This window comes from Corapipo altera, unplaced genomic scaffold (genome assembly GCF_003945725.1).
Source record: "Corapipo altera isolate COAL_440 unplaced genomic scaffold, ASM394572v1 23b, whole genome shotgun sequence".
NCBI classification, from domain to species: domain Eukaryota; kingdom Metazoa; phylum Chordata; class Aves; order Passeriformes; family Pipridae; genus Corapipo; species Corapipo altera.
In genome coordinates, this window is record NW_020884885.1 from 16,503,973 (window position 1) to 16,531,360 (window position 27,388).

Sequence of the window (27,388 nt, forward strand, 5' to 3'; positions counted from 1 at the left end):
GTGTGGGTCAGTCCTATGACCTGCTGGTATCACATGGGATTAACAGTGGGAATTGGGTACAATACCAAAACCGAGGCCTGTGTGGGACATGCTGCCTAGGAGAGAATGGTGGGAGCTGGAAGAAGCAGACAGAGCAGCAGGAAGGGCAGGAGGGAGCCTTACCAGGATGTGATGTTCCCAGCCATGTCGAGGACACAGTTGAGGAAAGGGAAGAAGCAGATGAGGCTGAGGTCGCAGGCAAAGAGCTCAGGCTTGGAGATGTCCTTGCCAGTGGAACTCCTGGGCTGGTGGCAGGACTGGTCTCTCTTGGGACAGAGGTGCTGCTGGTGGATGTGGCAGGGAAGGTCTGTGTCTGAGAGACAAGATGCTGCACAGGCTGTGTCATCGTTCTTATGTGGGTGACAACTACAGAGAGAAAAGCACAAGTTGATTGGAGGTGGCAGGGCAAGAAGGGAAGGCAAAGGAGGTAGACAATTCCCAGGCAGAACCCCCACGATATGAGGTAGGAGTAAGAAAGACAGAACTAGACCCCACTGAGTCTTACTGGGCAATTGATCTCCCCTCAAAAAATATGGGGCAAAACTGGGCCTGAAGTGTGCCCTCTGACAATTCAGCACCCCCTGCCTTTTTCTGAAGCTCCTCAGAAAAGAGCCTCTCTGGATATGCATGTTTTCTCTCCCAGGCATTCCAGATTGGACAAGAATATCACCTGGAAAAGCTGGGGAAAGTGAAGCAGAGCCTTAGGCTAAGGGCATCTGTCTACTCCCTCTTACCTTCTGGTTGGGGCAGAGTGGTTGTTTGGATTTCCTCACTGCCTGTAAGGTAAGTAAGTAAGAATGAATATTAGTAATGGCTGGAAAGGTTCCTAGACGAAGCTGTAATTGCTGGCACAAGGAGCCCCAGATGTATGCACCCCAACAGTACTTTGTGGGAGACACATGGACTGGGAGAGAGTGTACACCTGCCCTCCCACTACAGCAGAATTCCCACCAGACACTGTCCCAGCCTCTGGTGTCAGTTGCTAACCCAGTAATTCATGTTGCCATATAGTCTCAGAGGAGACTGTCCTTGTTGGTATATTGAGTGTCAGACAAAAGAAAAATCCTTTTATTTAATATTTATTGTTGGGAGTACTTGTTACATTGGCTATGGAGAATATATATTCTGTGGTCTGTGGGTTTTCAAGAACTTGCCTTGAGACATGAGAGATTTTGTCTAAATTTGGAGGAAATGTTGGATGAGAAATGTTAGGTTTAAGATCATATCTGGATGTCAAATGCTTGCTCCACTGGTAAGACAAATTTTCATTTTAATCACGCTTCTTCAGTTATCCCTGTCCTTTCCTATCTATTTGCAATGTTAAGACCACTAGTAAGAGTGCTTGGGGTTTTTTGACTAAGTAATACATTGACATATGTCTTGTGAGTGATGGTGTCACCTGGCAGACACCAAAAAGTGATATTTACCTGCTGTTGTTAGTTCAGGCTTGCTGAAAGTTATGCTTTGAGATAGGGTTTGAGTAGGCAATGAGGAGGTTGTTATTTCCTTTTTGATAGTGGTCTTGAAGGATGGTGAGGTGAACCGTACTTGTTCTGTCTCTGTTGAAGCAGTGGTTGATGAGGCAGCAGGCGTAGACCTTGGTATAGTGGTTATGGTTCTCTTTGTTGTGGTAGTTATGGAAGGAGTAGTGATGGTTGTAGTCATGTTTGGTGTGGTAGAAATTGATGTTGTATGTTCTTTTGGGGTAAAGGTAAATAGTACAGTATGAGTAATCAATTCATAGAATAATTAAAAATAGATAAATTATGAAGAAAATACCCATATTTTAGAGACCCCTTTTCACCTTGATCTTTTGACTATTTTCAGCATTGTTGTTGCACTCATGTTCTCAAAAGCTTGTCGAATATTTCTGTACTTATATTTGTTTTCTATTGTCTCGTGTCTGTCTTTGTTCTCAGTTTCTGTATTTTTCCTGTACTAGATTTTTTTTTTAATATAATTTTTCTAAGAAGTTAGCTTTGTTGTCACTTATTGACTACAGTCTGTATGGGCTTTGCCCAAATCACAGTTTCACTGGCTACTATTATGTTCCAAATCAGTCCCAGTTTCAGCTTTCTGTAATTCATATTAAAAAGTTAAGTAATATTATACTATAGGACTTCCTTGTCCCAGTGCCCAAATTATCTGTCATAATGTCAGTTTTTGAAGCTGTGTTTTGAATCCTTTGGGACCTCTTTTTAACTCTGCTTTCCCTGATAGCCAGGGTCCAAGATGGTTAATTAGCTGAAGTGCATGTTGGTGTGAGGCTAAATGAGTCTCCACAAGCCATAGAATCAGAAAGTAATTTATGTTGGCAGAGTTATCCTCCTGAGAGCAGGACTCTAGAAACCTAGACAAAGCTGCTACACTAATACCTGTGTGATTCTGCTTTGGGCTTGCTTACATTACTCAGAGTTAATAGATTGGTTGCTCCTTGAATATGACTGCATAACAGAATCAACTGTGGAAAAGAAGCTGAAGCTAATAAATCTAACTGGATCTGAGCTGGCTCACTGCTTATAAAACTTCTAATGTGCTTCTCAGATGAGTCAAACAAGTGACTTTTGGTTATGTTAGTAACCTAGTATCTATATCTTTCCACGCACTTTTGATCTACACTTCTGAACATTTCTGGCTTACAAACTCCTTTCTGGAAACCTGTTTTGCCCACCTCACGATTTGGAGTCTAATGCTTGGATGTTGTACGAGTTTGCTATTCTTTCCTAGGAAGTGATATCTCAATTATGTATAGAGTGAGCTTACTGTAATTTATTTTAGACAGTAACACTAAAAACCTACCAGTTGTTGACTTCATTGTGACAAGAGGTTGTATGGGTGAAGTTCTTGGAACTGTAGTTTTTGCAGTTATTGTTGGATTTGTAATCTCAGTTGATCTAGCAGTTGCAGAAGCGCTTGGTACTGTTGGTAGGGTGCTTGCAGCAGAGCTTCCTGTTACTTTAGGCTGCACTGTTGTTACTAAGAGAAAAAAATCAAAATTAAAGGATAAGAAATAGTCCTCAATAATCTATTTATAATGTACCTATATGAATTGAATTTTTTAAAGTATAAACACTGTTTCTATAACTATTAGCGGTAACTACTATTAACACATTTCAGGTGAAGACTTTTAGATGAAGCCTTTGAGAGCAGTTATCCATTGCTTCCTTTGCTATTATGTGCAGTGAATACATTAAACAGGTATTCATGCAGAAGCTTTACACCTTTTTCTTCATTTGAAGTGAATTTGGTATAAATATTTGTGCATATCAGCAGAAATGGAATAGTATTTTATTATCCACACAACCCACAGTGTAATATTTTCCAATACCATCTGTCTTCAGGGAAATTAATGGAATTTCTAAGAAATTTAAGATCACTGTATATAGGTTCCTTTCCTATATCAGGCTATAGGGATTTGGTATAGTCAGTCATGCATATCCATGAAGACCTTCTTAAATTGCTGAAGTGTTATATCATCAGTCACTCTGCAGTGAGCAGGGACATCTTCAACTAGATCAGGTTACTCAAAGCCCAGTCTAGCCTGCTTTTGAATGCTTCCAGGGATGTGGCATCTACAGCCTCTTTGTAGATGTTTTATCACCCTCATAATAAACAATTTCTTCCCTATATCTACTCTTAATCTACTCTCTTCTAGTTTAAAACCATTACCCCTTGTCCCATCACAATGGGCCCTACTAAAAAGTCTGTGCCTGTCTTTCTTAGAAGCCCCGTTCAAGTACTGAAAAGCTGCAATGAGGTCTCCCTGGAGCCTTGTCTTCCCCAGGCTGAACAACACCAGGCCTCTCAGCCTTTCCTCGTAGGAGAGGTGTTACAGCCCTCTGATCATCTTTCTGACCCTCCAGTGTCTGGAACTGAGAACTTCACAGCACTCCAGGTGAGCTCTCATCAGAGCAGAGAGGCAGAATCACTTCCCTTGGCCTGCTGGCCACCCTGCTTTTGATGCAGCCCAGCATATTAAGGTACCAGGTCATTTTTCATCATTGCATCTTATGCATGTGAAACTGGTGATGCTACTATAAAATGCAAAAAACAGTATCACTGACTTTTGTAAACGCTTATCAGGACATAATATCAGTATGTAAATATTGGTTCGGTCAACTGTGTAAACTAACCTGGTGAAGGTGAAGATGTTTCAAGTGTGCTTTCTTCTCCTGGTGAAGGTGAAGATGTTTCAAGTGTGGTGTTAGTGCTTTCTTCTCCTGTTGTGTAAAGGTACAACAGGTTAAATTTGTAAATAAAAGCATATTAAAATATTCCAAATAAATAAGGTAAATTTCAGATTGGATTCAAAGGATTGTGTTAATTAGTGAAGGATTCCTGAAAGTGTTTAATATTACATATTTCAGTGGTAACATTCACACAGAAGGACTTAAGTACAAAGAAATCAATACATCTCAAAATAATAATGAACACCAGTAGTTTTTGCTGTCTTTCTTTTGACTTTTATGCTTAAGGACACTTCACTTTTCAGGGATAATGGAATGTGGCTTTGTATGTAAATGAGATCAGCAGCCAAGATTCTGGTTACACAGGTTAGAATTCTGTAATATGAAAAAAATTCTCCTGAAGTTTTTCAAATCCAAACTGTGCAGCTTGAGACTATCTAAAACATCATTTAATAAGATAGGTTTTCACAGAAGTAAATGATATGGCAATAAATCTTAAGTTAATTTAAAAAGAAAATCTCTAAAAGAGATTTGCTAAGTAGAGTCCATTAGCTAAGTCTAATCTTCTTCTAAATGTTCTCTTTTTCAATGAAAAAAGGTAAATATCTCTGAGACTCACAGCTTTGCTGGTGCTGTCCCTCACACAAACCAGAACAGCGACACACTTTCTGGAAGAGCCACCTTTTGAAAAGTACTCACACATACATGAACATAACTTCTAATGTTGCTAACTAAAATCAGTCAGGTTCATCAAGCTTCTGTATTATAGCATTGCCTACCCTAATCCTGTTTTTAATTAGTTCTTTTCATTTCTTTATTTACCAAGCAGTACAGTAATGGGATTATTGTGAAAGACAGTTATGCTCAGATGAACACTCATTTATTGAGAGGTACTACGAAAAATATCTTCTGTGAGTCTATACTATTTTCCAATTACTGTAGAGAAAGAGATGCTGCTTACCACATGGCATGCACCTGTTCTCTTCATGGTCAAAGTATTCATCATGAGAGCAGTTGTAACAACCTGAAGAAAGGGAAGTTTGTTTTACATTTCTCAGAAAAAGGCATTTAATTTATACTATTTAGCACCTAATATATTACATATCTGCTATTAAAAAATAGTATCAATTGCAACATCATCTATTCAGGTAAGTATTTCCAGTGTCATCCTCAGAAAGAGCATCTGCCTATGTAGGAGTTCTTTTGGTTTCTCCAGCCATATCCATTTGTTTAATAAAAATATGAACTGCTCTCTCCACATGTTTTCATCCCCACATACAGTGTATTCTTTTATTTGGTGCAAGTCAGAATTTCTCTTCCAGATAGGCTGAACTCAATATAAAGCTAATTGTAGTACAGCTCCTGAGTTGATTATGTGTTTTAAAACTGTAGTAGTAAGGGAAGGATTAGCAAAACAGCTTCAAAGATAGCATCAATTAGATTACTATTATTTAACTATGGTATGACTGATTTAGAAAACAGCCTTGAAAATAATTATTATGTTACTGTTCCCTGGTTTAGAGTAGTATAGCTTATTACCTTCAATGTTGACATATTTGTAGTTTTGATTTGGGCAATTACAAGGCCTGTAATGCCAGGTGCATTTGTCATCATTGTAGTCAGAGGAATAAGCACTGTCAGCTCCTGTTCTTTTATGAGAATTGTAGTACTCACAATAGACAGCTGAAAAAGGTAAAAGCAAGACAGAAATCAGATTTTTTTTTTTTTACTTAATGGCATGGTATTTTTAAAGTACTAAAGGGAGGACAAAATTAATAAACAAAATTAAAAAAATTCACTGAAGTTATTAGCTTCTGATGTAAATTTATATTTTAACTCAGTGAAGTCAGTTTCCTTTTTGCAAATGCAGTATGCAAGCATTTCCACAATTTTTAATGCACAATATAGTGAAATGTGGAAAAGAAACCATCAAAGATGACAACTCCAGCACTGACTCATAAGACGCTCATACTTTTTTTCCCTCTATATACAGTGTTCTGGAACACCTTGATACCTTTTCCTGTTTTACAGTGTTCCAGCCAACACAGCTGTCTTCCTTTCCTTGACATCCACACAGAAGGTGATTTCATCGTAGCTAAAATGAAATATATTTTTTTACAATTTCATGCTTTCTCTGCTGGCAAATTGACAGTGCACTACACCATGGCAGCAGAAGAAACAGTCTGCTTTCTGTGACCACATTATTTTCTCTCTCATTACTCCATGGTAAAAAGAGTTAAAATAATTTGTTTAATTTAGCACAAATGAAAAGTATAGTTTTCAAAATCCAGGTGACTGAAGTCAACTATTTGCCCACAGAGAAAATGCAACCTTTGAGGTGCTTATTAATAATTTTCTTGTCATACCAATAATTTTCTTGTCATATGAATATACCCACAGTAACAATAATAATCTCTTTAACTTGTTTAAGGAGAACTTAAAGGAACTTACGACAGAACTCAGGGGTCCTCCAGTCAATGCAGATACCTTTCTCTAAACATGCCATGGCATAGACTGCAATGGCATCACACATGCATTCACAGTCCCCTCCAGTGTCACACCCACAAGAGTCTCGAACACAGGCCTCATAATAGGGCATCCGATTCACCTGCATTGGAAAATGAAGGAATGAATTTTCTAAGATTATTTTGTGCCAATTTGTTAAGAAGATGATTTTTCCTGGGTTATACAGTACATGTTCCACTAAGTAAGAATAACTAGTATTTCACCTGAACACTTGTCAAAGCATTTACAACCCCACATCATACAGATCTTTTTAGCCAGACTCAGGTGTCTCCACATCAACAACAGAAACTGATGATGTTTTACCTGGTACGTATTTCTAAATTTATACTGGTACTGAACATGTTATGTATAGTTAGCTAAAAAAACTCCTCAAATCCCCACATCCATTTAGGCACAAGTATCTAAGTTCATCAGCTGTACAGTCTCTGTACATACATAAACACTGCAGCATTATCCCCATTTTTTACTTGTTTTCACCTCCTGAAAATGGAGGATTCACCTAAAAATGGGGGATTTCCCTTCAGAAGGCCTGTTCCCTTGTGATATTTTCCTTTCCACAAAGTGGACAACTTAAACAAATAGGAGGGTTGATGGTACCTTGCTCTTGAATGGACCATCAAAGTAATGGTGTTGACTTACTGATGAGAACATGAGGTTTTAGGACTTTCTTTAGTTTGATTTTGTAACAAAGACTAAATGGTTTTAAAGAGTAAGTGCATTGATCAGGTATCACCAACAGACTGACTAATTTTTGATTCTTAAGTCTTTTTCACACTCGTAGTTCTAGTAATCAGTTAATACCACACTTAGCTTTTGTGCTTACAAAAGGGCTGGTGAAGTGCAAATAAGAAAGGACGAAAATCAACATAAATGTGAGGTATAAAACATTTGATATGTATTTCATTGAAATACTTTTGGAAACAGAAAATCACCTGTTGGAGTGTGAGCATTTTGGAAGAAGGCACATTATGCCTGTAAGTAAAAGGAGGAGCAAATAAATTCTTACCTTATTGTGACAGGCAGAAAAAACCTGGCTGTTGATGACAGAACATGTCTTTTCTGCCCATGCTTTACGATAGGGGTTCTTGCTACAGGGATCCACTACAAAGTATACATCCCCACAGAGAGGATTCTCTTTCCAAGAATTGACAAATTCCAATTCATTTGATGCCACATACTTGCTTCGAGTTTCAAAATCGTCCTTCATATTGCCATTATAGTTCCCACACAAACCGCATATAGTTTCCTAGAATAAATGAAAGCAGCAGAGTCAGTTCAGCAAGTTACAATTATTCACCTTTCCCTTCTGATTACTCTTAGTTTCCTGTGCTTTAGGAGTGAATGTCATCTATAAATACTCTGTCAGACAGTCTTAGCTTCTTGTGCAGGAGGTTCTGTTCATCACTGGAGGAACGTGTCTTCTAAACTGTAAACTGTCATCATTTAGAGATAAAATTCAACCATGCAGTTCTATAGAATACAAACATTTAGCTCAAAAATTTCCTGAATGCAGTACAGAAATCACTTAAAAATCAGGCTCTAGTGAAAATCTCTGCTGTTTTGGAGATAAAGACAAAAATGAATTGCTAGTAGCTTTTCTGAAGAACTTTTGCCATCATAGGGAGTCAAGGCAACTGCGATTAAATGTGCAGTTCAATCTGAATTGAAGGACACTTTACTGAGGAAGTTTTTCTGCCATACCTGTGTTCCTCTGGAAATCTTGATGAAGAAGTTCATGTGCTTATTCCAAATAAGGGTCATGTTGTATTTTCCTGGGATAATGATATCAAACATCAGGTGAAGGGCGTTCTTTTTCACATGATATTGTACACTAGGATTTTCCCCAGAAATAGTGAAGGTTTCATCTCTCAGTATGATTGTCAAATTCTGGAAGAAAATTTATCTAGAAATTATAACTTATCAGGTTTCAGTATTTTCCTTACTCTGTGTCACACTGGTAAAGATCAGAACCTGTGATACTATCTTGACATTTCCACTCGTTTTTCAAAAGTCCTGGCAGTCAGAAAAAAGGGAAACATTGCACCCGCTTTTTAAAAGGGTAGAAAGGAGGACTCTGGGAGCAACCAACCTGACAGCATCACCACTGTGTCTGGAAAGATCATGGAGCAGATCCTCCCAGAAACTATGTTAAGGCACATAGAGGACAGGGAGGTGATTTGAGAAAATCATCACAGCTTCACCAAGAGCAGATCTTGCCTGACCAACTGAGTGGTCTTCTATGGTAGAGTGACTACATAAGCAGACAAGAGAACAGCTACAGATGTCATTTATCTGGACTTCAGTAAAGCCTTTGACAGGATCCTCCAGAACAGCCTCCTCTCTAAATTGGAGAGGTATAGATTTAATGGGTGGACTGTTTGGTGGGTGATTGGCTGGATGATCACATCTAGAGGGTAGTGATCAATAGGCCCAAGTCCAGATGGAGCTCAGTAAGGAGTGGTGTCCCCCAGTACAGTTTAATACTTTCATCAGTGACACAGACACTGGGATCAAATTTGCAGATGACATCAATCTGAGTGGTGCTGTTCACACACCTGATGTGAAGGATGAGATGCCAGTCAGAGGAACCTGGACAAGCTTGGTGGTAGATGCCCCAACCCTAAAAACATTCAATGTCAGGTTGGACAGGGTTTTCTTTGAACAACCTGATCTGGTTGAAGATATCCCCGCTCACTGCAGGGGCGTTGGACCAGATGACCTTTAAAGGTCCCTTCCACCACAAAACATTCTGTTATCAACTTTACAGGCTTTTTTACCCCCTTGGAATTATTTTGTATGCATATGCAAATCTTCACAGGAAACAAAAATATCTGTCATTGTTAGGTGTTATTGTTAGGTGTGCTAGCACTCCACATTTGGTGGAAATAATACCATCATCTACATATGGCAAATAGAGTAGAGTAAGTATGTTTTCATGTGTTTCTAAGGACAGTCAAAAAATAACAGGGGATATAGCTCTCTGTCCTGAGGCCTTTAACCATCTCCCACCTTTGTATGTACTTTGCCAACTTTACTCCTGTCATACTGCAGTGTTTCCACGTCTAGATAATCAGAAGGAAGGTTTGTTTGGAGTGTGCATTTATGAAACTGAATCCTAAGCAAATAAACTTTTTCACCACAGCACTGACCAACTGGAACTGCCAGTATTTAGTCAGCACTACTGTCCCATTAAACTGAGAACAGTAAAACTTATCCAGTTCTAGAAGCTGTCACATGGTAGTAGAAATAACTGCTCATTAGTGTAGTTTCATAGATACATCTCAGGAAAAATCTGGATATATTTTGAATTTCAGATATTATCTGGACTTAAAGAAATTTTGATAGCTTTTGCTCATCACCCACAATGAGAATTCCTCAATTTTATACTATTATTTTTCTGAGTTTGGCAGAGAGAGGTGGGGAGGGGCAGGAAGTTGGTATCTTTTGATCAAGCAATTCACTGATAAGTAAAATTCAAGATTTTCTGGCTTCTACATAGGTGAGAACCTTGGAGAATGAAACACAACATGAGAACTGGAAAAAAACCAATCTATGGCATTTCCTACTAAAACCGAAGCTGTAGGTTTAGCACATAATTTCACTTAGAAGACATCTCTTCTAAGATACAGTTAAAGCTTCCAAAATAAAGAAAACACGGTCTTAAAATAACTATTCAGCTAGATAATAGCACAAGGAAGGGCTTACCCCAAGGTAAATGCTGATGGATCTGGAGCATGTAACTCCTGATATCCCACAGATGACATTCTCAGTAACAATTTTGAAAGAGGAAACAGGTCTATTAATACTGCAGCCATCCTAAAAAAAACAAAACAAATCAAAAAAAGCATAAAACCCCAATAGATTCTGTGTCTAGAGTCTTCCAACTTAAAATATAAAAGCATAAGGAAATAAAGAAAGCTTAAAAAGTCCTGACTGATTCTGCCTTCTTTGGTTGTCAAACTGACATCACTTCCCTAAAATATATCGTTGTCTGGTATGGAATACATATATAGCAATGACTATTTAAACATGTTATTAAATCTAAAATTGGTTAATATTGCATTAAAAAGCTGTTTTTTTGAGAAGTAAAATATTTTCATCTTAAGCACTGAAATAAACAGATTATACAAAAAATCATTAAGCGGCTACAAAGATCCAAAGTGCTCTATTGGTTATTGATGCATCCTATCATATTTTCATTAGTCATTTAAATCAAGCTATTTCTTGATGCTAAGATACTGCCAAAATCACCAGGAAGAAGCAGGTTACCGTAGCTAATATGTATTCACAGTTGCCATCAAACACAAAACGCTGTCCATCAAAAGTGGTGATGTGGCCTTCTCCATAAAGGTTACAAGTTGAGGAACACCTTGATTTCTGAACACATTTCCATTTGCCTTTTGTGCAAGTGCTGGGATGAGAAGAGAAATCATACTCAGATTTCAAAGAAATGCCACCTTAATCTGCTTCTTTTTATACACATCCACTTTTATAAATAAGATGTTAATTTAACTGATTTATGTACACTGAGACCAAGTTAGAGTTAATATAAAGAACCCTAATTAGAAGTCATGGACTGCCTAGAAAATGAACTCATGAAAAAGAAGAAATTTTACATAATTTTTGCCTTTTTCTTTTCATGAAACAAAGAGTATATAAAACCCATTTATTTTTGCTCCTCATGAGAACAGAAGTCACTGTTCTGTGTAGTTTGGGGGGTGGTGGTGGTTTTTTAATGTTAGATTAGTGACTGAAAATGGAAAAAAGTTCTTTGAGAATGCTGCTAAAGAGATGGAAACAATGTTTGAAGGGGGGATTTGCTTTTATCTACAGAAAAGAAGAAAGATTGTGCCCTCATATTTATTTATGTGGAGTTGTCAATAATCATTGACCTTATGTAGTTTACAGTTACAGGCCCTACTGGATGCCCTTATTCCTGAATATTCATAAGGCAGAAATTATCCCTGAAGCTGGTACCATGACTCTTTTTTTCTATACATCCTGTACTTTGCCATGGTGTTTCTACCATTCAGCTGTTGCCATCTCCTACTCTCCTGTCAACTAAACACTTTTTTTTATGTGGTTGTACAGTTTAGTGAGACAGAGGTTCTGCAATGAAAAAGTATGTGATTCTTACCAGATCTCACATTCCGTTTGGATTTGTTCACCTCTTCCATAAGAAAGGCCACCATATTCACATGGACACTCCTCAGCTGGAACACACTTGCCATTGAGATTTTCATACAGGCCATCAGCACAGACACAGCCCGATTCACATTTAGTTGGTATCTGGTAAAGGCCAACAGATTGCAAAATGAAAAGAACTGTGAGACGTATTTTATCCTGGATGTGAACGGTGTCAAGAGTGAACCTGTGCTAAATTCTGTTTTGACTTGATCTTAGTTTTGTGATGTTCCTTGTACTAATGTGCTAGTCAACTTTTACTGAAGTTGTAGGTTATACTTGTGGTGTGGGATATTAAACATACCTGAAGACTCTGAAAAACTGATCTTCCTTTACTATCAGTCTTTTTTCAGAAAGAGTACAACAGAAGTTTCTTTATATCAAGGAAGCTTATTACAATTCTTCCAATTAGTCTGTTTCCTTAATATAAAATTATAAGAAAACCATATCAGGACAGCCCAGATGTTCTCCTAGCCCAGGTCTCCTGCATTCTGTGACTGGCAGCAGCAGAGAGTTGAGAAAAAATAGAAAAGGAAGCATAACACACAGCTTATGGACTACCTGAGTCAGAGGTGATAGCCATGTAGTTAAGAATCCTTAATGGACTTTTATTCTAGTAATTTAATATCATTTAATTCATTAATTCATGTAATTTAATTCCTTTAATCACTTCTTAAATATATGCACATTTTTTCATGTCCGCAGTCTGTGGAAAGAAGCCTGATGTTTAACTGTATCATGCTAGATGAAATATTTCCTTTTATTTTATTAGAGGGAATGTAGTAAAGTTCTAAGTAACAACTAGAACATTCTAACTCTCTCAAGAGGATCTTGAGAGAGTTAGATCAGATCTGTGAAACTCACACATTCAATTCCAGTAGCCAGCATCTGACAGGTAGGGGCACATGTAGCTCCATACTTGTTTTCTAAATTGTCAGAACATGATACGTATTTCTTAGGAGCTTTGCAGCTTTCTAGGGAAAAGGAACAAAAACAAACATTGAAAAGATCATGAAGTAGTAATTTTACAACATAGGGGAAAAAAATATGTTCCTAAGTAAACCATATCAGACCCATACCTGCAGGATTTTGAGGTTTGCCCGTGCAACTTAGCCTTCCATTAACACAGTAGCTAGGGAGAAAAAAAATAATTCAATGTAAATCTCTCTTGAGAAAGAAATCTTTATTTTTTGCAAAATGACTCCATTAGAAATGTTTCATTTATGTTACTAGCTCCTTCCCATCCTTTGAAATGGAACATAAGTCAACTTGTCTCTTTACTTTTTGTATTACACAGTAACATTAGTTTTGGAAGCGTATGGTAGGCTATTATCACTATTATCACTAGTAGGCAATCATCACTATTATGATGGTCTATCAAGTCATTCTCTAAGTTACTATATAGCTGTCCGAGTGCTGTTGACAAAATTTCCTACTAGGAATAATCAGATCTTACCTAATATTTTCTATTTTTCTCTATAACATTCCCAAGCTTAAGGTAAGTCAAATGCTTTTTGTTCATTTAAGGATATTTGTGGTGTTGCCTTAGAGTTTTTGATTTTTTAATTTTTATAGACTTTAGAAGTAGTTATGTAGTGAATGTAGATTTTAAGGTAGCTGCATTTTATCCCTCACCCCTTAGCACAGTAGTTTACACATTTTCCCAACACTGTTACCCCTTTCCCATATCAAAATTCTGTTAAGTCTGTTAGTTGTTTAGTCTTCTTTTAAATGTAGATTTGCAGAAAGCACCTTAATGCCTGCCCCAAGGAATGTAAACATGGGCACAATGACCTTCAGGCCAAGACTTTGGAGAGCCTCCAAGGGCTGCATGTGCTTTGCTGAAGAGGAAGATGATGAAAGAGGGGTCCCAAATTCCCTCAAACTCAATTCCCAAAGGGGTGTGCCGAGGGGCAGAACGGGGCAGAACTGGGGGGTGAACAAGCGGGGATTGGATGGACATCATTATAAAATTGTAGCACCTGGGTCAAATGGTCGCGTGCTGTATTCCTGGAGCATAGTGACTCACTAAAGCTTTCTGTTTCCTTATCTTACCTCCTACCTAATTGGGCCCCAGAGTTCTTTTTAGGCAATAGTGGCTTAGGAAAAGGTAAAAAAGACATCTAGAAAAACAAACTTCTCCTATTAAAAATAAAGCAGTATATACTGGTTTGGGATGGAATGGGGTTAATTTTCTTTGTAGCAGTTCAATGGTGCTATGTTTTGGATTTGTGACCATAACAATGTTGATAACACAATGCTGTTTTAGCTGTTGCTGAACAGTGTCACAGCATTCTCTGCTCTTTATGTTGCCCCACCAGGGAGGAGGTTGAGAGTGCAAAAGAAGCTGGGAGGGGACACAGCCAGGACAGCTGACCCAAACTGACCAAAGAGATACTCCATACTATACTACATCAAGCTCAGCAATAAAAGCTCAGGTAAAGAAGGAGGAAAAAGGATGTTTGGAGTTACAGCACTTGTCTTCCCAAGAAAGCATTATGGATGACAAATTCATGTTTTCCTGGAAATGTCTAAGCAGCTGCCTGCTGACAGAAAGCCCTGAACTAACTTCTTACTTAGCTTTGATTGCACATCATCTTCACTTATTAAAAAAGCTTTTTTGCATATTAATAATAAAGAAATTTATTAAACTATCTATATCTCAACTCATAAACTTTCTTGAGTTTTTCTTTCTGATTCTTTTCCATATCTGGCTGCAGTGGAGTGAGCAGTTGTGTGATGCTTAGCTGCTTACTGACCTTAACCATCAGCAGAGACACATGAAGACCCCTCACCTCCATTTTCAGTTTGTTAAGCTTTAAACTTAAACTTACCAGGTGATCCCACCAGTTATTGTTGACTGGTCAGGCAGGATGTATTTTCTATCTTCCAAATAGCAGGGACAATGAGATTTACGAACACACTCATTCTTGTGGTTCAAGTACAGTCCTTTAGGGCACTGGCAGCCTTCAATAGGAATATCAGTTGGATGACATTCCAGGGCTCGGTTGGAGAGTGACAAGCATGTCCTGTCACATGCCTGAGCGTTGTAGCTGAATGTTTGATTGCCAGTGCAAGTAATGGCTGTAAAAGAGTGTATGTTAAACTTCATTTACTGATCCTCTTCCTTGTGAAAGGTAACTGTGCTCATCACTGCTGCTTATTTTGTGTCAACAGCTTCAATGCTTAATGCTTCCAGCAGCTTCTCTTCCTATGGATATGGAGCTCTAGCAAAACATATTGCAGACCAGGGCTTAACAGCAACCATGTAGCTGTTTGGAAGTTTCATGAAGGTTAAATATGTAACTGCTTCTTTGTGTATCTTGGAATAAAATAATGCAAAGAAAAGCTTTGCAGAAATATCAATGTATTTTTGAGTAGCTTTGCAGAAATATCGATGTATATTATATTCGAGTAACTGTGAAACCTGTACCTAAGTTGCATAAAAACAAAATCAAATCTGCAACCAGAGTTTTTCCTAGTTCATTCTCATTTTACAGTACAGTATAACTCTATTTATCTGTCTATTCCATCACTTAATTATCAAGTCCTGGAAGCATCCACATGCTCACCTTAAAGCATATGAATAATCTTCTTCATACAGACTAAAATCACAATTTTTTTCTGAAAGAGACTAGAAGGATATTCAAAAGTTGGGTATCTGTTATCCCATTTCTGCTTTTTTCTTCTTTCTGTTCACTACTTTTCTTATTACTCTTAAGATGATTTGGACACCATTTCAAATATTGCATTACCATTTTGGTTTTTTTTTTTTTGGTTGTGTTTTGACACATCTGCGATGCCAGTAACTCCTGGGAAAACAGTTTTTATACCTGTTGGTTGGCCTACTTGAGCAATATGTAGTTATTTTTGTAAACACTGACAAGTTGTTTTAAAATAAGTTCTTGTTCTTACTCAGTTTTGTCACAGGTGAATCAAACACAGGAATATTCTAAATGGAAATAGGCAGACCTGTATGCATGCATTCATCTGATGGAAGACCATTAAGAGCTGCTTCAGTTACTTACTGCAATTGTCCATACTGCTTCTCCAGTTCTCAAGGATTAAACCCATTGAACTGCATGCTCGTGCATATGATCCCAGAGCAGAACAAATGTGTGGAAAGGTCTCTTCATAGTTACAGGCCTGGTAGACACATCTCTGAAACCCAATACATGGAGAATACTTTGTTACTGGGGTGCAGACATCTGGAAATGCTAAACCCTCGAGATATTTAAAAGATGTGTGGGATGTGGCACTTAGGGACATGATTTAGTGGTGGATTTGGTAGTGTTATGTTTATGGTGGGACTCAATGATCTCAAAGATCTTTTCCAAACTCTGTGATTCTATGCTGAACTGCAGAGCTAAGTCAGACAAAATACACAGTATTGCATAACTAAAACTGAGGGAAAATATCTGAGTAATTGCTTTGCTGATGTAAATAAAATATACTTAATACCTAAAAAACACCTGTATATTCGCTGCTTCTCATTTTGAATTCTCAAAATGTTTTGTGTAGATTGGCAAATACAATGAGCTCAATTATGCCCATGGTAAAAATCAATACTTCGAATAGTTATAGTTGTCACGGACAACCGCCGTATGAGCAAAAATACCTTCTGATTCATAGGAATGGGACTGGTGCCTATGAACAAACAGACTTTCAGTGTGGAGGAGACATAATTTTCAAAACCACACCTGTTCCTTTGCTTCTATGCATTGCTGATTCAGTGTGTGGGATACTGCCTATGAGCACAATCTGGTTTATATTTGGACTCCCTCTGTACAATGTCTATCATAATTTCCTACCTTGTAGAAAGGAATAGGGTTGACCACAGCATGGCATTTCTCAAACACTGTACCCTTCTTAGTAAGAATGGAGCAATGAGTCTCAGCAGATATTTCTAATGAAAATAAATCACAAACATTAAAAGTAGAAAGTCAGGGGGAAAAATGAAAAAAAAACCTTAAAAAAATTGATACGTTAGCTCTAGGTGAACTTTTGGCAAAGATGGATTGAACAACAGGATAACTTCTTAACTTCTTAGCTTCCATACTCTGTTTTTGTACAAACAGCTCAGTAGGGTTTTTTTGTTTTTGGTTTTGGTTTTTTTTTTAAATGACCAATAGCAATAGAAATTTGGGAAGGCAAAGTCTGGATTTCAGTCACAGTACTTTAAAGCAAGCCTAAGACATCCATAGACACTGCAATTTCACTGGATAGATCACCAAAACCCTCTCATTCTCATTCATCATCTCAATTCCAGATCTCTGGAATGGAATCTGAAAAGTTTTCACTGTATATGAATTCTAGAAATCAGAAATGTCTTGTTGGTGACAGAATTTGTGATGTCTCAGTTTCTGCTTCTACCAAACTCTCATTTCCCTGGTATGAGCTTATGGAACTGTCAGACAAAGCTAGCTGGAGAGATCAGTTACAACAGGATCATCTACTTACTGTTTAGTTGACTCAAAGCACAAGGGTCAGTCTCTCTCTCTAAAGCAGGATGGCAATTTCCTGCCCTCCAGGAATCTACAAACAAGGAGGCTGTCCCTTCAGTGATATCCATGCTAGTCATGAAGTCATCTGTAGTGTCTCCATTGTAATTGCCACACAAACCTAATAACATCAGAAATGCAAAGGATGGATGACAATTAAAGAATGTGTACACAGTGGCCTATGTTTCATTTTATAATAGTCAGAAAATTGATTCAAAAGCTCTATGTAGAATGTCAATGAATACTATAGGTCACGTACCCAGAGAATCTTGATTATGTACACATTCACTTACTGATCTCTGCCTCTTCAAGTGAAGAGTGTTGACTTCTATTTAATGACAAATTCATAAAGAAGTTTTTGTCTTGTTTTTAGAAACAAGTGGTTTTAAATGATATAAAAGAGAAAGGCCATGAAACCCTTATGCAATTGCATGTTTTCTTATGCATGTAAAATCTGTAATGACAAAAAATACGCATTTTGAATTTGTAAAAGATAAAGCCTCTCTGTAATTCCCCATGATCAGAATGCAAAATATGCCTGTGTGGCTAATGTTGCTGTGCAATAAACATAAACTTCTCCATCTGGTACTTATCTGCTGAGAAGCTTTTAGATTCTTAGGCTCATTGTGTTTACAGTGATCGTGCACTACATTCAAAGAACCATGTGCTCCAAGATGTAGAGACCACACAGACTTATTTGTTGCTCCTTCACTGTGTAGCAAAACACATATTGAAAAAGGCACACATAAAACATGTAAAGAACAGTATTGTATTACACATGAAAAATGTGACCCATTTAATTTCTTTCATTTGTTTTAAAGTTGTTAACAAAAAAAAAAAAATTCTTGGCACATTGGGTTTCCAATGTAGATTTTTTTTTTCTTCGAATCCAGAGAAGAAAACTTACTTCTTAAAGGACGAGTACTAAGTTTTCAAAATTATACTCCCTGCTTTTCTCCTTCACACAATGACTAGATCACTTACCTAGTGTTCTGCCTTTGAATTGTGATCCAGCTTTCACGTGGGCCTGGAACACAGGTGATGTTTGAACTACAAGTTCCAGCCCGAAAGTTGTATGCATTTGAATGTACATTGAGGACTGCCTGAAAACAGTAATGTCTCCTAAAAGAACAAGGACATTTAGAAATAGATATTTTGGTGATACTGCAAGGTAATGATTTTAATGCATATATAAGTGTTCTGGCATTCTGTCTACAACCCTTCTCCCACACACAGCTCTCCACAGAGGAACAGATGCAATAGGAAAGATTTTAACCCTCTTCTAAAACCTCTGGTATTAGCAACTGGAAATTGCAAAGGATGCTGGGTTGTATAAAACAGACATTTAATGCAATTTGAGAATAACTTACATTCCCCTTTTTTTACCTGATCTGTAAGGTAGCCGCTTAAGTTCATCATCATCTGTGAGGAGATCATTCTGAGAAATCACAATTTTGTCCTGTAAGAAAAGGACATGGAATCAGAAGTAATTATCTGTACTGGTGGTTTTTGTATGTTCTTTAACATAAACAACTGTATTGTCACTTAATAGGAAAAGATTGATTCAAGTATTTTGTCACATATTATTATGTACTGCTTTTAGCTTTCACTTTGAAAATACTCTAACTTCCTGAGTTGATGTAGTAACTGAGATCTTTACCGTGTGTGCATGAACATGAACATATCTTTAGTATCTATTCCCCATAATTTTTCAGTTCAGGCTACTAGCAATGACTTTAAGTACCTATTTTGCTTATCTGGTTACTGAAATGGTGGATGGAACCTGTGGAGGGAATACCTACCTTTGTGGATAGGTAAATTATAGCACTAAGTGACGTTTCGGAATGAGAATAACCAGTCTTTTCATATACTGCCATTAGGGTTCCATTGTGTGGCAGGCTGGCACTCTGGGGGGAAACAGTGAAAAGTCTACGTCAGAATAATGCTGATTTGTAGAATCAATGTATAACTTAGGAAGACCTCAGTCTGTGGTTCAGCAGAAAAACAAAGACAGACTAAAATACATCCACTTGATATTTTGTGTTTCTTAACTGCAAGAAATTACCTTCATGAGAACATAAGTGCAAACCCCATGGAATCTGTATGACCTAGAATCAAACGTGGTAACAAAGGAGCCTCCTTCCAGCGAACACCTTCCAGGACAGGGCAAATCTTTGCAGTCCCATTGACCCATCATACATTTACTGCGGAAAACAAGAAATTCTGTGTAAGGTTATTCTCATACTAAGGCCCTGTTTACCAAATTTGATATCCTCCTGTCTGGAGGTTTCTCTACAGCTGATCAACATGCAAAATTGGTAAGTGAACGCAAAGTAACATACACATACATTCTGAACTTTCATTTTCTGTACTTCGGAATTTTCTTCAGACTCTAAAAACTCACCTACTTCCTAGTAATGGAACAAGTCATTTGTACCACTTTTCCCCTTACACTTTCTATGCTTTGATTTTCTTTGTCTATGTATATCAGTTGAAGATGGTCATCTTCATTCAAAGTTGTTGAACTTTTGTATGGGTTGTCAGTTAATGTTCCTGAATCATGAAAACTGTGTTCATCGTTGCATTTCTTTTCCTTTACATTCTTTATTAGAATTATGATAGCAGGACACGTGATACCAAAAAAAAATATTCCACTTTTAAAAAAATACTCTCTTAAGTTATTATTTTCTGTTGCAAAACAGAATTTAGTTTTCAGCACTGATCTGGAGATGAGAAAGACTGAGATTGCCAAAAAGAAACTGTAAATACTGGATATTTGTTTTGTACTAATTTTACCTGGACTTTCAAAGAGGAGATATAAATACTACTGTTTTGTATGGTCTGAAAGAGTATTTTTATTTGTAGAGATTAATTATGAAATGAGACATGTACCTCTTTAATTGCAAATGTATGATACGTGGCACTGCAAGAAGGTGGCCTCACAGATGGTATGACACATTTGCAGCTCCCCTCTGAAAAGTCAGGCTAAATTTTCCAATAACTTGGTGATCTCTCATAAAAGTAGCTGTTTTTACTCACCAGGTCCTACATGTTGCTTTCATTGTCTCACCAGGAGCATATGGTTTCCCATTCAGTGTACATGGACACTGGCTAATGTGAACGCACGTTCGATTCTTGGAGATATCATCAAGAACAGTTCCTGCCAAAGATAAACAAAATACTTTTCCACATCCTTACTTAGCACTAAAGCTTCAGTGCTTTCTGAAATTATCTTGAGTATGCTATTCTTCCACAGTCAGTGTCCATACTTTGATATACAGTATCCAGGAAAATGTCTCTTAATTAAAATAAAACTGACTGTTCACAGTGTTTGGCTGCTTTCTAACATGAAAGTGCAGGCACGTGTCTTATTTTGAAATTTGAACTTCATTTGAAATAGCAGTAAGGTAGAATGTTATCTTTATTTTTCCTTTTTTTTTTTTTTTTTTTTTCCCTATGACACTCTAAATTAACTTGGGAATTTTGAAGAATAAACACATTATATTTCCTAGAGTACTAAGTCTAGTTTTAAATATGTAACTCACAACACATTACTTTTGACTGCTATAAATTGGTGATATTGATGTAAATGCCCACATTGGAGGATATATCAGTTCTGAAATTTCAAGAAACAAGGTATATGATAGTAATAATTACAATTTTTGAAGGAAGTTCATCTTGAACTATTTTAAAGGGAATTTACAAAATGCCCATGATATTGCAGAAATCATCTGAGGTATGCTACCTCTTGTAGACGCCCTTAAGGGCTAGATACCTGTTTGGGATAGGAAATTAATTAAGCTTACTCAGTGTATAGTATAGTACAGAACTTTGAGGAGGCAGCACATCATTATCCCATAACAAATCATGGTTTTGTGAGGAAAATGATTCCATAGCTCTGTTCTTGCAAATAGTGACCAATCATCTTTAAGGACCATAATTAATCAAGACTCCAGTTATGTTACACAAGAAGTAGCAGCTCTAGCAGCACAATGCCCCGAAATGCATGGCTAGTTCATTATTAAGCAGCCTATTCCACTTGAGTGGATATATGCAAGGAAAAAATATTTGTGTCATTCATTTAGAATATGATGAAATGATACCTTCTGGACAAAAGCAGCCGTAGGTACAGTGACTGGAACAGCTGTACTCTGGGTTGGAACAGGTTTTAATACATGGAGAACCACATTCCTCATAGATTTGGTTTGCAGAACATTTTCCCACAGCTGCAACAAACAGCAGAAGTGTTAAAATTTTTAAAGAGAACAGTCTCCTGTTGCAAGTTTGAGAAATTAAAACAGTTTTCACTTGGTGGATGTTCCTTTGTTTTACTGTCACTGATCTAGACATAAGAGCTACGTTTCAAGAGCTACGCTTCCCTCTTCTCCTTTGAGGTTTCCTTGCGCTCACTTTATCAAAGACCACTGTTGTTCTCTTAAGAAAATAAGTTTGATTCAAGACAGTAAAGACTTTTTTATCAGTTGTTTTACACTCCAGTTATTTATCAGTATCCCTGTATTTATGACACAGAAAAGTTAAGTACAGCCTCGCACGAATAAACCATTTGAACTTACAACAGAAGTTTTCAGTTCTCCAGTTGAACACCATTTGGTGGGACATAGCACATTGCCTTGAATATTCTGACAGTGTAGAGCAAGCACAGCTGTTTTGTCCTGGCTCACTGCAGTCCTGCATATCAAGCTGGCAACGAATGACAAACCCGTCCTTTGGCACACTGCAGGTTGGTGACACCAAATTAAGTAGCTGAGAGCAGATCATGGCCTAAATGAAAGGAGAAAGAAAATTGTTCCCTGTCACATTGGCTACTGCAGTATAGGGTCTCCAAGACTCTCAGGCACACTTTTCATCTAGAACTGTAAGTGACAGCAGTTACTAGTGGTTGTCCCTGTTATCGGTGCTGTTATCTGGCATGTTTCAGGCATTGGGAATGTCTTCAAGTTGGTTTTTATGAGTGATATAAATCCAGCCTCAGAAATGCCCATGGGTTTTTATTAAAATGTATTTCAATGCAAAGAACTAATTTTCTTTATCATATCAGGCTATACAAATGTTGACTTTATGTTTTTTCATGGAAGTCAGTTTTATATTTATTGCCTCTCTGTTGTTGATTTCTATCTTTCCCCCTCTGTTAAGAATCACACCACAGAGAAGCCAAGAAGATCTTCCTTACGTATTTTTTGTGAGGAACGGTGGAAATTGGTATCTCCTCAGACAGGCAGATCTCTGATGGATCATCCATTTTTTGTAATGCAGCAAATTTGTATGTATCCAGCAATTTACCTGTAAATTGAAGGGTTATAATTTGTCAGGAAACAGCCCACGTTGATTTGTTTACTTGTTGCTGTGATGCAGTAAAACTCAAATTCTACTCTTTGATTGTGAAATGTTCTACGAATGAATTTTCCCAATGACAACTGCCTCTTTTGCCCTTTACCTGGAGTCTATTAAACAGAGTATACTTTTATTACCATGATCATTTCTTCAAGTTATTTCTCAATCTATCACATCTACTACCTTACATGCTGCTACTGGTTTTCTGCCAGCTGTGTTATCTTTTGCCAGCTGTTAATTCATACCTCTTCTCCTTATCCCCCATTCTTATATCTTCCCCTATATATGGGGTTAAACTCATCACAACCCAAAGATTATTATATAATTTTTAGAACTCATTTCTGTGATGTATATAGAAAACTACATTTGTCTGTGTTGATCTAAGATTAGTTTACTGTGCAATTTAATGTCTCCACACTAGCACTACAATTCAGATTAGCAGTGTGCTTTTAAAGCAAATATTCCAAACATCCTCTTTTGTTTTTTTCTGTTGTGGAGGGGTCTTGTCATATGAAGTACTTTTAAGATTAAACCAAGCTGGAAGATACGTTGCAAGAGCTTGAGTAACAAGATCCAACTACTAATGGGCAATAAATCAACAGACCAGATTAGAGTGACTCAGAAGTGAACCCCCTCAATTCCTCAGCACCATTTCAATATAAAGATCTACAATTATTGGGACACACTGCTAATATTCTTGTCCACTGTGTTCTTATTATTGCCTCATCCTTGCCTCTGCCTATAGTAATTATTTCCCTCACTGTGCCTTACTATGAGCTTAGACTGTGTGAAATTTGAGAGAGTGTGAACCTTACCACCTGTTTCTAAAATATAAGAGATTTCTTATCACTTGTCTGAGGAACCCACAATATTCTGCTCACAGTAGATAACAGTGTGTACCATAATCTACAACAGGTATGTTGGTGACCTATGGAACTGCTTTATGCAGTTCTGAAGCTGAGTGAGCAGTCAGAGCAATACAGTACTAAGCTTTCACCTCGACTCACTTTAACTAGTTTTTTTTCCACATGAAACGTCCTTGTATCTTACCTTCACGCACAAATTCGTTCAATTCATAACCATCATAATTTCCACACATTCCACAGACTTTCCCCATGTACTTTTTTTCAGCCAAAACCTAAAATAAAATGGAATGAAACATTTAAAAGGATCACCCTGAGTGAAATTATCTATACAGCATTAACTTACTCAAACAAATTCAGTTCAAAGACACAACTTAAGGTGATCCTTCTCATTAATTTCAATTACTTGTTTGCAGGAAAAGTTTTGTAAATAGTAATGTCTTTTCCCAATAGGCAAACAGTGATTTATTTATTCATCTATTTAATAAAAGAATAAGATTTGAAGACACTTTCAGAGAATTAAGGAGGGGGGTATAATATTTTAAGGAATCAGAAAAGAAAACAAAAAAAGGAAATGATGCTGTATCCTGGCTCATATCTTTGTTGACAGAACATGAATTTCAGGTTTCTTCTCTTAAGAAATGGAAGGTTACAGGAAGAAAGTCTGTTTTCAGAAAAAGATTATTCAATTATCTATTGCTCTGGAGACTAAAGTGGTAGTATTACTACTGGCTATGATCAATTAATTATTGTGAAAATCTTAGGTCAGAAGTAACCTGACTACAGAAAAAATATAGTTTGTACCCATCACAGTAGCCTTTCCTCTTTTATGTGTTATAGTAATGCTGATAAATCTCCCAGAAAATGTATTACATATCGTTCTCCCTGTTTTAGCAAACATCAATTAAGATTTCAGTGTCTTTTATGGCAATAATATCACAGGTCACACTGAGAAAATGTACTGGGGATTTTGGAGGGAAAACCTGAAAATATTTAAAAAAAGGAAAGAAACAAAGAAACTGGTAGAAGGACTGTATGTTTGAAACCAAAAGATGTCCTGTGGAAGCACAGTAGCAAAGACTAAACTATGGCATACACTGTTAAATTCTACACAACTTTAAACAATAGTAAAACATTGCAGCTGCTGGAATACCCTGAGGAAAGATTAAAATGTGTGAAAGTGTCCACAAATCTCAATATTGGTGGCTTTAGCCAGCTACCAATGCTGCAAGTGAAAGGAACATGCAGGTATACAATGAAAAGTTGTTTTTTGCAAGAGGAATGGATGAAACAGGAAAAGAATAATTACCCAAATAGTAAATACATGCAAAAGCACCCAGTAAGTCTAAAGAGTTCTCGTCACTCCAGTAAATAAAATGAGAATTTTCTTTTCTGCTTTATGAGAACATTTTACTAACCATGAGATAGTCATCATTGTTCCACATGACAACTAGTTCCATCTCCATCAGCTTGGCAACCAGGCGGATGTTGTGTCCATAAGGCGCTATTTGAATTCCATTGCTAGTATAAGGCAACTTAATAACTCTGTAATAAAGGAAGAAGAGAAACTGACCTTCTCATTCCAATAATATGCAGGAATTAGTTTGGGGAGGGGCTTTATATGATACACAGATACAGTCTGAGTACTTGCAGCAATATGAAATAGAATTTTTTTCCTTCGTAGCTGTGACATTTTAAGATACATTAAAATGTCTGTTTATTGAAAATCATAGAAGAATCACCAAAGATAGATGCACAGTGATTATACTAGTGAAAATGTTTGCACAGGACTTGGCTTCTTCACTTGGTTTGTTTTTATCAGGGTATAGTTGTATGTTTCAAGAACTTCTAACAATAAAGTTTCTGTGGTACAACTATTCTTGATTATCCTGAAGAGACTCTACATACTACAGCCCATTAATATAGGAATTATTGCTATGACTGAAAACTGCCAAGATTAAAGAAACCCATAATATGAATGTTGTAGCAGGATTAGGTTTTCATCCTTGCAGATTAATTTTAATGCTACAAACTAACAACATTACAAAAGAAATACATTTTGCTAAGTGTTCAGTGGTACAACTATGAGAAGGGGCTGAAAGACCAAACCAGCCTTCCACTTGAAGCATGGCTATGTGCAACACTAGACCAGCTCATGGCATTTGGTTCTTGTGACTGTAGGTCAAAAATTTAAAATGCAGATCACTGGAATAGGCCCACAGATATAGTTTTTCTGGAAAACAAATTTAAAAAGGAAGTTTTTCTAAATACAGTTTGCTAAATTAAGGTATAGTGCAAATTGTATTTTTGTTGTAATAGTTATTGTGCCCAGGTAAGTATAATAAGATACAGACAATCCACAGTCAATTATTTCCTGTATCCACATGTACTCAGAGATAAAAATTCAACACTGCCTATCTAATAAGAATATTGAAAACTTCCCTTGAGAAATTTCTTTGTATGGGAGCAATTTGTTTAGAGGAATGAACCTATCCAGTATTCTCTGTTGGTTGCAGAGTTCAAAGTTTCTGTTATGCCCTATGTATGTGTTACCTTTAGCAAGGTAAATGAACTCTAAACAAAACATAGGAATTTCAACTAGTATCTACTAAAGGGTATAAGCTGTTTCATCTGTGCTTGTAGTAGAGATAAGTATAAGCAGACTGGTAGTATCTAGGAAACTGTAGTTACAGTTTGAGAACTGTTTTGGTCAGAGGAGATTAGTTTATCCCTTTGCCTACAAGAATGTACTCTAAGCTTGATTCAAATAAGTGCAAATGCAATACTTACCTAGAGAACCTGAATGCTTGATGGGAATCAATGGGAACAGAGTCCAGTTAGGTGTGTTAACTTCAGTGATTTGTTAATTAATTTTTAAAACAAAATAGTCATCTTTACTGTAACTGCCATATAACTCCTTGCCTTCTCTAAACACTTTTTTCTTATTCATCCCAGAATCTTACCCAACACTCCTGACAGAAATGCTGCCTTTCTCAACAATGACAACAGAAGGTCCAAGCTCAATAATGATCCTTGCAATTTTTTTGTCCATCCCACGGCGGAACTGAATGTTGAAGTCTGGGCTGGTTTCATCACATACAGTTGCAAAGATATAGTTACAAGTCCCAGTGAAGTCATACTGGTATTTATCAAAGGTTGAAAAATGGCCTCCACCCCATGTAGAACAAGAATCCTTGCTCAAAACTACAAAAGAGAAAGAAAAACACATTTAGGCCTCCTAAAAGCATATTTGCTCATTCTGACTGGCACTTCAAATAAATAGTAGGAGAAGCTATTCAGTTTCTACTCAGATGAATTCTGTAAACAACATCCTAGTCCTCTATTTTTGTTTTTTCTTTTGTAAGCTCAGAATTTTATCTCAAGTCAGGAAGTCAAACAATATGCAGAAGGAGAGCAATATTATTACTTCCTGTAAATAGAGGAGAGTTCCCCAGCTTCCTAGCTTGGGAAAAACCATTCCAACTCCTTCATGAGTAATATAAAGGTTTACCTTCTTATTTCAGTGTGTTTGATCTGTTTGCAAAGGCGACAGCTTGCTACTGGAGAGACCTTTAACATCTCAGACACAGCATTTACCAACCTATCTATGGCATTACTGTATCATAAATAATTGCAGAGTCAATCATTAGATATCCAAAGACAGTCTGCAAAGCTCAACTTGTCAGTCCTCACTTTTTTTGGCTCTGTATTTGTGTGACAAACTTTCAACCAGCTT

At 37.1% G+C, this 27,388-nt stretch overlaps 1 protein-coding gene across 1 annotated transcript in view; it reads right to left on the minus strand.

Moving 5' to 3' along the window:
* The window catches only part of MUC6 (mucin 6, oligomeric mucus/gel-forming), a 33,788-nt gene that overhangs the window by 6,190 nt on the left and 210 nt on the right, over positions 1-27,388 (minus strand). The window contains exons 2-31 of the mRNA XM_027642251.1: positions 26,616-26,856; positions 25,071-25,197; positions 23,840-23,927; positions 22,629-22,738; positions 22,012-22,219; positions 21,541-21,663; positions 20,477-20,597; positions 19,503-19,641; positions 19,240-19,344; positions 18,824-18,896; positions 18,422-18,559; positions 17,397-17,558; positions 16,748-16,842; positions 15,965-16,097; positions 14,771-15,020; positions 13,016-13,068; positions 12,801-12,910; positions 11,890-12,041; positions 11,022-11,163; positions 10,458-10,568; positions 8,454-8,639; positions 7,759-7,998; positions 6,678-6,834; positions 5,766-5,909; positions 5,188-5,250; positions 4,212-4,259; positions 2,839-3,015; positions 1,467-1,736; positions 774-815; positions 163-405 (exon numbers count right to left, since the gene is read on the minus strand). Coding sequence (XP_027498052.1) covers positions 163-405; positions 774-815; positions 1,467-1,736; positions 2,839-3,015; positions 4,212-4,259; positions 5,188-5,250; positions 5,766-5,909; positions 6,678-6,834; positions 7,759-7,998; positions 8,454-8,639; positions 10,458-10,568; positions 11,022-11,163; positions 11,890-12,041; positions 12,801-12,910; positions 13,016-13,068; positions 14,771-15,020; positions 15,965-16,097; positions 16,748-16,842; positions 17,397-17,558; positions 18,422-18,559; positions 18,824-18,896; positions 19,240-19,344; positions 19,503-19,641; positions 20,477-20,597; positions 21,541-21,663; positions 22,012-22,219; positions 22,629-22,738; positions 23,840-23,927; positions 25,071-25,197; positions 26,616-26,856 — 4,251 coding nt within the window. The remainder of the gene's footprint in view (positions 1-162; positions 406-773; positions 816-1,466; positions 1,737-2,838; positions 3,016-4,211; positions 4,260-5,187; positions 5,251-5,765; positions 5,910-6,677; positions 6,835-7,758; positions 7,999-8,453; positions 8,640-10,457; positions 10,569-11,021; positions 11,164-11,889; positions 12,042-12,800; positions 12,911-13,015; positions 13,069-14,770; positions 15,021-15,964; positions 16,098-16,747; positions 16,843-17,396; positions 17,559-18,421; positions 18,560-18,823; positions 18,897-19,239; positions 19,345-19,502; positions 19,642-20,476; positions 20,598-21,540; positions 21,664-22,011; positions 22,220-22,628; positions 22,739-23,839; positions 23,928-25,070; positions 25,198-26,615; positions 26,857-27,388) is intronic.